At 48.0% G+C, this 7806-nt stretch overlaps 4 protein-coding genes across 4 annotated transcripts; all 4 read right to left on the reverse strand.

Annotated features, from left to right (window-relative positions):
* Positions 1 to 87: 87 nt before the first annotated feature.
* Positions 88 to 858, reverse strand: EURHEDRAFT_511908 (uncharacterized protein; the record flags this gene model as incomplete). Its single annotated transcript, XM_040786011.1, has 1 exon — positions 88 to 858. The coding sequence occupies one exon, from the start codon at positions 856 to 858 to the stop codon at positions 88 to 90; it is 771 nt and encodes a 256-aa protein (XP_040643413.1).
* Positions 859 to 2639: 1781 nt separating this feature from the next.
* Positions 2640 to 4109, reverse strand: EURHEDRAFT_27652 (uncharacterized protein). Its single transcript, XM_040778177.1, has 4 exons — positions 3786 to 4109; positions 3588 to 3727; positions 2967 to 3514; positions 2640 to 2906 (listed from the first exon to the last, which is right to left on the reverse strand). The coding sequence occupies exons 1-4, from the start codon at positions 3857 to 3859 to the stop codon at positions 2808 to 2810; spliced, it is 861 nt and encodes a 286-aa protein (XP_040643414.1). The 5' UTR covers positions 3860 to 4109; the 3' UTR covers positions 2640 to 2807.
* Positions 4110 to 4360: 251 nt separating this feature from the next.
* On the reverse strand, positions 4361 to 5718 carry EURHEDRAFT_511909 (mannose-6-phosphate isomerase, class I; the record flags this gene model as incomplete). The annotated part of the gene is made up of 4 exons (XM_040786012.1): positions 4361 to 5287; positions 5338 to 5481; positions 5531 to 5632; positions 5680 to 5718. The coding sequence occupies 4 exons, from the start codon at positions 5716 to 5718 to the stop codon at positions 4361 to 4363; spliced, it is 1212 nt and encodes a 403-aa protein (XP_040643415.1).
* A 480-nt stretch (positions 5719 to 6198) lies between these two features.
* On the reverse strand, positions 6199 to 7476 carry EURHEDRAFT_407723 (uncharacterized protein). The gene has a single exon (XM_040780642.1). The coding sequence runs from the start codon at positions 7204 to 7206 to the stop codon at positions 6352 to 6354; it is 855 nt and encodes a 284-aa protein (XP_040643416.1). The 5' UTR covers positions 7207 to 7476; the 3' UTR covers positions 6199 to 6351.
* Between the last annotated feature and the right edge of the window lie 330 nt (positions 7477 to 7806).

Genomic DNA, 7806 nt, shown 5'->3' on the forward strand with positions numbered 1-7806 from the left:
CCAAAAGGCGTAGTATCTACCAAAGGGGAGAAAAAATATGTAGGAAGAAAAGAAAGAAAATTATCATCGAAGATATTACCCAAACGTTTATCCATACAACTCATCGTACGACGGGACCAGCTCCGGTCCTCTAGCCGCTTCAAGCTCCAAAGGATTTGGGTGACGCACATGGTTCCTTTTTGGATATGGAGGATGACGGTGCCCATACCCTATCCGCGAATTTTCGGGTGATGTTGTTGGAGCAGAAGAAGTGAAGCTCGCATGCCTCAAACTCGTTGTCCTTGGTATGAAAGGGCTGGGCTCTATCGTGCTCTGGTAACTGTTGCGCCGCATGCGAGATGTGACTGACAAAGGTGGTGATTTGGATGCTCGAGTGTAGTCTGTTTCTTCCGTACCCACGGTCAGGTATCGCCCGGTTCGTACGACGCCGTCTCTGCCTTCATCGTCCGACGACATGTCATCGCTACTGGCATCAACCCAAGCACTGTAACCATTTTGGAGCATGCCGATACCAAGGCCTGTTCCTGGTGATTTTCTGTGTGACGTTCGGGGCCGGCTTTGTATGTTGGCGTTGTAGTGGCCCGTTGGCATCGAATCCACTGAAGCGGCACTCGACGGACTTGGTTTCGTTGCTCTGTGGGATGAAGAACTGCGCCGTCCAAGCGAATTCATAGAGCTAGGCCGTTGCCCTTGCTCTGAGGGGCTTCTCGCTTGTGTGTTGACAGTGGAGCCCAATGGCTGAAAGCCTTGACTCCAAGACCCCTCGTTGGGGGAGGAGATGGAGACATCACCCCATCGTGAGTCTAGTTCGCTAGAAAGCTTGCGCTTCCCTCGAATTTTCCGAAAAATGGTCGTCATGTTGTTTGATCGACTATGCACTGAGCCTAGTACAACTTATGAGTCAAACTCGAACATCTTACAATAAGGATAACTACAAGAGAGAGGTCCTACCTGATGAGAATTGTAACGTTTGCAGTCCACCAGAGTCTGGAGTCAGGGCAGTGTTAAAAAATTCTGGTCATGAAATGTAGATGAAGAGAAGAAACTGAACCGGCCCTTTGGCAGCATTGGACGGGGTTATATCAGAGCCGGCTGAGGCGCACACAGAATTACAGCCCACCTGCATATTCTCTTTTACAATGTGAAGAAAGGACAAAGAGAGAGGGGACAAATTTCCTCAATCGTCGCCTGGCGCAGAATTTGGGCCTCTCTGTCGCCATCGAAAACGCGTTCACGACCCGACAGTTTGGGACCACCTGCCCTTTCCACTTTAGCGGGAGACAATCTCTCCGAGAGATTTACGAGAGGGCCAACGGGGGATTCTTGCACAATGGTCAGCCGTAAAGGATGAACAGGGTCCCGAAATCATCATAGGATAAGGTACATATGTACCTTGCCCGTTCCCTCGACTGCGGCGGCTGATAATGGGCGAGGCATATTGCTAGGCCGACCGACAATGAGCACGAGAGGGGTAAGTATTCCGGGCGCTTTGGTAGACAGAGGAATTGCGGCGCAGTCAACTAGCATGCCAACTTGTTTCCCCCTCCGGGATGCTGCAGTCGTACAAATATGCAAGCATTTGTCTGGCGGCTTGGCAAGGCGCTTGCATTATAGCGCTCCAGGACTGATACTGATTGATCTATTTGTCGTCTAAGGAGGGAATGTGACGAATGATTCAGTCTCACTATGGGTCCTTTAATGTAACGGTGATAAGCAACTTTTGGAATGGTTGGAATATTGCGCCATTTCGTTGGCTAGAGGATGGACCTGGGCAATTGAAGAACCAACAGTCAGCGCAGATTCGAACGACAGGAGAGTCAAGCATCTCAATTGACCCAACAATAACCGGAAACGGAAAAAGCAGGGACCACCCCTGTCAAAAATAAATCAAGATCCCTGACCATAGCGGGAGGGAAAGGGTGGAGGGAAATAAGAGCATATGAGTGGGAGAGCGGGAGAAGCACGGTTGATCGACCGGCTGTCAGCCATCCACAGAGCTTACCTACGCGCCGGTTGTGAGCTAACTGGTAGCTGCAGATATTAATATGAAAGCGAATTAATACCGGAGCAAGAATATGTAAGAGGTGAGCACTGGATCACCATGTCGAGGTCGTATATGCAAAAGCTGTTATTGTCTTCGGCACATTCTATGCGGCCTGACATCCGTAGTCATTCAGGTGCAGATTGATGGTGAGATCCCAGATACGGGGAATCAAAATATGTCACCTCAAATCTAGTGTCATTGAAAGTACAGAGTTCTGTCTCCGCTATCCGACCGAGCTGGTGCTCCTGGCATAAACCCCAAACTGCTAATGTCGGCCCGGAACGGTGATTGTCATCTGATATTGCATCGTCTGGCCGAGACCCTTCATAGAGTAGTCCACATAGCCCATACCGAGGTAGCGACATGAACGGTGTATCGACTAGCGTTGCTCGGCGGGTCCAGCTTGTCCTGAGCGTCGGGGCCCATGCTAGTCAAACTTATGTTCATTTGCTGTCAATTGGTGTGTTAGTATGAATTCTTGTCATTTGCGTTAAGTACAATAGAGTGCTTACCGGGTTATTGTGTGCCTGTGCATGTGCTCGTTAACACCCATTCATGTTCATAGACAAAAAGATTTAGTCCTCGAAGTAGTTTATCGTGATCTCATGCCCAGTTAATAAGATATTCGGAGACACGGTAACATTGTGTCGGAATTTGAAGAGGGCCTTAGTTGACCCGAGTGAGAAGAATAAGGATAAGTGAAGGAAGAGAACAAGTGGATCATGTGACTGGTCTTTCTACACAATCGACAGAACTTGTCCTTTCATTCATATTGACAACTGTTCTTGCTTTTACCAAAGAAAAGAATAGAAGCCACCCAATATCCATTCATAAAAGAGATCCCAAACGCCTTAATACCCATCTACCCAAAATTCGTTATCAACCTCGACAACACTGGCTTTGGCTTTCGAGGAGGCCTTGTCCCATTACCGCCAACTGGAGCAGACGAGGAATTCGACGCTGGTACTCCAGTTCCTGATTCTTGACTCCCGATATACAATGCTGGTACACTTTGAATGGTATGTCGATGACCTTGGAATGGCACTGATAGTTGCGAAGACCTCTGTCTGTACAGGGTGTCGCCGGTAAAATAGTGCAGGGGACCGCTATTTAACGTGACGGTCGAGGTAGGACGGAACGGTTGTTGCTGCTGTTGCTGATATCTCGAGGGGTCATATACTGGTATCGATGGGGCGTCGTACGCTGGTAATTGCTCTTCTATGTCTCTGCTGACGTGACATTGATACGAAGTTGGAATGGATACAGACGCTGGGCGCGCAGGAGTAGGAACAGGAACAGGAGGAAGGAGAGGAGAAGGAAAGGGTTTTCGTGAAGACCTCGAGCTATTGCTTGTGTCACTGCTATCGTATGCCGGTGGAGGTGCATGAAGGGCCAACAAGGCTTTTTCGCGTTGTCGGATTTGATCCCATCTGTGCTTTTTAATGAGGAAGAAGAGAATCCCTGCCGTGACTGTATAGGAATCAAGTGGTCAGCATTGGTTTGTACAAACTTATATCCTATGGACATGCTCGGACTGACTCACTTGCAATCACAGCGACCCCTCCTACAACGGCCCCGATGATGGCTTGCTTCTCAGGTGAGAGGCTATCAGGTTCACTGGAGTCCCCCGAAACGCCATTGATGTCGTCTACCGAACCATCCGGGGATCTAGCCTGGAGCAAGCTGCCTTCATGTCGAGCTATAAGCATAACGAACTAATCTGACAGGTAAAGAAACAGACACAAGAACCAAAGCTGACAGGCAACCCCCAAACCAAAAAATCACAAAAGACAAAAATCGACGGACAAATCCCATTCAAATAACCCTTCCTCCACTCAGGGACAGAAGATCGCTATACTTTCTCTTCGTTCTGTTTCAGCGCGTGTTATTTTGAGAATAAGGGTAAACAAACTCAGCTGCCACAATTAAAGGCGGCTCTCCCCAAAATAGCAACTCTCAATTGAGATTTTGCGGGTTTCATCTATTGATTGGCTGTGAGAGGCTGCTGCTGCGATTCCGTTCGATCCAGGCGCTTCGGGAAGCGTATCAGTGCGCGCGGGTGGGCGCTTTTCTCCACGTCGGAGAAAGAATTCATTGGGCCACGTCGGATTGTGTTCGAGTTTGTTTCTGAAACTCCTGTTGGAATTGATCTATCCAATTTTGCTGGAGATCTCGGGTTCTGATGCGATTAACATGCCTTAGGCACTGATAGCCCTAACCGAATTGCGACATGTTCTCTGCTTTTCTACCGAAAACAAATATCAACGGGCGGCATGAATTGATCTAATATTTTATCGCAAGTATTAATTCGACAGATTACTCCGCAAAGGGCCGGTACAGCGCCATTCCCTTGTCGGTACTAAAGTCCAGCGCAACTCCCTGACCAACAAAATAAACAAATCCCTCCTTCATTTCGATCGTTTTCCCAGGAGCATTCATCTTCCCAGATCCCTTGGTGACAATCATCAAACTCGGCCCCAAAATGGACTTGTGCGTCTCCGACTCGCCCGGTCCCAGGCATGTCAACAGGACGCTAAACTCACTGAACGGCGGCGCAAAAACCTCTGTTTTACCATTGATGCCCTTGTCGCTCTTCTTTCGTGGTAATATAGCTGCTTCTCGCGAATGAGGCTTGAAATTCAATGCCTGCGTGAATAATTCTGCGTTATCACGTTCCGCACGAGGACAGAACCCCGTGTTCAACACATTGTCAGACCGCGCCATGCACTCGACAATGTCGCCCGAGAGATAGGCATGGATGCTGTCCGCAGGTACACAGACGGAGTCACCGGGTCCCAGTGTCAGATAGTTCATCAGAATAGCCGCCACCAGGTTCCCGTTGTCGGTGTCGCCGTACTGCCGGCACAAACGGTCCAGAATACTGGGAATATATTTGTCTTCCCCGAAGTTGGCTTCAGGGACAGTTCGAAGCTCCTTAATAGTCTGAGCAACGGTATCTGGGTCCAGGGTGAGTAGATTCTGGCAGATTTCCCGTAGATATTCGTTATCGGTCTTGCTGTCTTGGGGTGGTAAGAATTTCTCGAGAGGCTTTAATTTCATCTGGTTTTCAATAACCCAGGCGGGTTTGAAGCCAGCAAACAGCTCAAAATTGGAAAGTGCAATTGCGATCTCGGGCTTATGGTTGGGATCACCGAATTTCTTGGGATCCTTCTCGTGGAGCTTTTTGGCGAGGTTGAGGTCGGGGTGGATTTGGAGGGGGAGCGCCTTGCTGAAGGAGAGAATCTATATCAATTAGCAAGGACACATCAATGTGGGAATCAAGTGCTGCTCACCTTTGGCAGAAACGGAATCTCCGGCCCAAACCGATCCAAAACGGACTTGCCCACGAGTTGTTGGTTTTTCTTTAGATAATCCGAGAGCAGCTCGCCCGTTGAAAGGACGTATGACGGATTGGTCGGATATGTTCCCATCCACATCTGCAAAATGAGTTTTCAGTCGCTTCATAGTGTCTCCGTTTCAACTCACCTCTGAATAGGTCTTCGAATCTTCAATCTGACCGTTCCCGGGCGTCTGCGACCACAGCTTCGCGGCCATTCCTTCTTTTCCTGGCTTTCCCCATCCATCATTCTACTGCAATTAGTATCGATGGAGTAGAGGAGAAAACGCGAGCATACCTTAACGCCACATCTAAGTTGAACCACGGCGTCCGCCATTGTCGTTATATCCAAGTAGTCTAATTATATCCGAGCAGTCACCACAGAGCAATTCAGCATATGTAACATATAAATCGTAGATTGAATTAGAGAAAAAGCTATATAGGAGCCCAGACTAAGAAATATGAACATTCTATCAAGCATGCGCTACCAATGCCGTCATAACCCCGTTGCATCCGGATACGGAAACCTGGAGATGGGTACCGATAATGGAATGCTGATATCTCGTCGTGATTACATACTGAGGGACGCCGTTCCAGGCCAATCGGAAAAGACAAACTGAAATAATCCAGATTATAGGGTATGTTTTGGTTGTGACGTCATCGGCTTGGTCGACGTCAGGACTGGTAAGTAGCCGAGAAAGCATGATAGGCTAGGTCTGGGGGGAATGGAGAATGGAAATTCCATTATCCGGAGGTTCTTTTCTCAGGGCGTTGTATATGTATAGCCTCAGCATCAACATACTACTCTACAATTTACGACCAGACTTCATAGGTAGATATTCATATTCTCATTCAAAATCTCTAACCCCAATTCCAATTAATAATCATAACGCCAGCCCAAAATTAAAACACCGTACCCTAAAGCGCCAACCAAACACCAACGCCAAAACCAAAGCCCAATAACCAATCATCAGCCATACATATCCTCAGGATCCGGAACCATAACCGTAGTCAAACGCCTCGTCGAATACCTTCTCTTCCTGTCACCCGAGACCGACAGCCCATTGTTCTGTCCGTACCCGTGTTGTCCTTGTCCCGAAATCGTAGAAGAACCCATGGGAAATGCCCTACTCCCTCTATCTCGTTGTCCCCGATGGATTTCAAACTCATCATCAACACCAACGCCGTTGCGTAAGGGACTCCCGCTCCGAGAAAGATGGCTATATCCATACCCATATGAGTTAGAGCTAGAGCTAGACGCAGAGCCAGAGCCAGAGCCAGAGCCAGAGCTAACCGACTGACTGCGCTCAGGCTCTTCGAGATACTGTGGACTAGCGGGAATATACCGGAATCGGGACTCGCGTTTATGTGCTGTCTCAGCGACTTCGGTGGAGTAGTTTTGTTTAATTGGTTTGTAGGCGAATTCTGTCCTGTCGATGCCGGGGGGACGTTGCTGTTGCTGTTGCTGTTGCTTTTGTTGTCCGTCTTGGGACTTCGTCCGTGATAAACGCATTGATAAGCGCCGGGGGTTTAATGTGCTCATTCGTCGTGACGACGTATTATGTTCTGCCCTGGAGGCTCCTTCATCTTCTTCATCGTCCTCGTAGTGTTGGGCCGGCAAGATAGGCGCTCGACGGAGCCCATCGGGGACATATCCAGGTCCATAGCCAAGTCGTCGATGTCTGGATTGATGCGGGTTATCGTATTGGCACCATGACCCTTCTGTTGGTGCTGTGATGGATACATCGCCCCATCTGGCGTGGAGTGGTTCGTGGGAGTCGTGTTTGCGGAAGCGGTTTAGAGGGTTGGGGACGATGCTTGCCATTGTGGTAATTTCGTTGGACAGTTGTCGATTATTAATATGTAACACAATAATAAAACATAATACACTCAGCAAGAGGTATAGGGTCAAGCAAGTACTTGCCCAAATACAGAATTATTCCATTGCAATAAGACAAGAAACAAGACAAGACAAACCCATGAACCGTGTGGATGATATGTGGTATAAAAGCTTGACAAGTCTTATCATCTCAACCGCCAAAGAACGAAGATCATCCTGTTTCTTTTTATTCCTTAAAGCCCTGAAACATTCCTCAGCCAGAACCCTGCATTGCTCAAGAGCTCATTGCTGTCAGTCCCATTCGCCAGATGAGCACTAATTTACCGCTGATGCAGTAAACATTGCCAATTTTAGCAATTAGCGGGCAATTCAAAGTACAAGTTGCTATATTAGGTGACATTAAACGCTAATGCAATGTAACAAAGCCGAGGTGATATTTGCATTAATTAGCGCTCAATTGAGGGTTGGCCAATCAGAGAGGGTTATGGGAATTGTACGCGCCGGGGTTGACAGGGTTTTGAGACGAGATTTTTCTAATGTTGGTATTTTTGTTTTTGATTTTTTTTTTTTTTTTTTTTTTTTTTT

Source organism: Aspergillus ruber (assembly GCF_000600275.1).
Source record: "Aspergillus ruber CBS 135680 unplaced genomic scaffold scaffold00001, whole genome shotgun sequence".
NCBI lineage: Eukaryota > Fungi > Ascomycota > Eurotiomycetes > Eurotiales > Aspergillaceae > Aspergillus > Aspergillus ruber.

What these genes read in the sequence shown, in the direction of transcription:
- EURHEDRAFT_27652 (XM_040778177.1), bottom strand. Translation starts at nt 3,859, where the DNA reads ATGGGATTTGTCCGTCGATTTTTGTCTTTTGTGATTTTTTGGTTTGGG. An exon ending in CTGTCAGCTTTGGTTCTTGT is followed by an intron (nt 3,728 to 3,785) that starts GTCTGTTTCTTT and finishes ACATGAAGGCAG; the next exon opens with CTTGCTCCAGGCTAGATCCC. An exon ending in AGGGGTCGCTGTGATTGCAA is followed by an intron (nt 3,515 to 3,587) that starts GTGAGTCAGTCC and finishes ATTCCTATACAG; the next exon opens with TCACGGCAGGGATTCTCTTC.
- EURHEDRAFT_407723 (XM_040780642.1), bottom strand. Translation starts at nt 7,206, where the DNA reads ATGGCAAGCATCGTCCCCAACCCTCTAAACCGCTTCCGCAAACACGAC.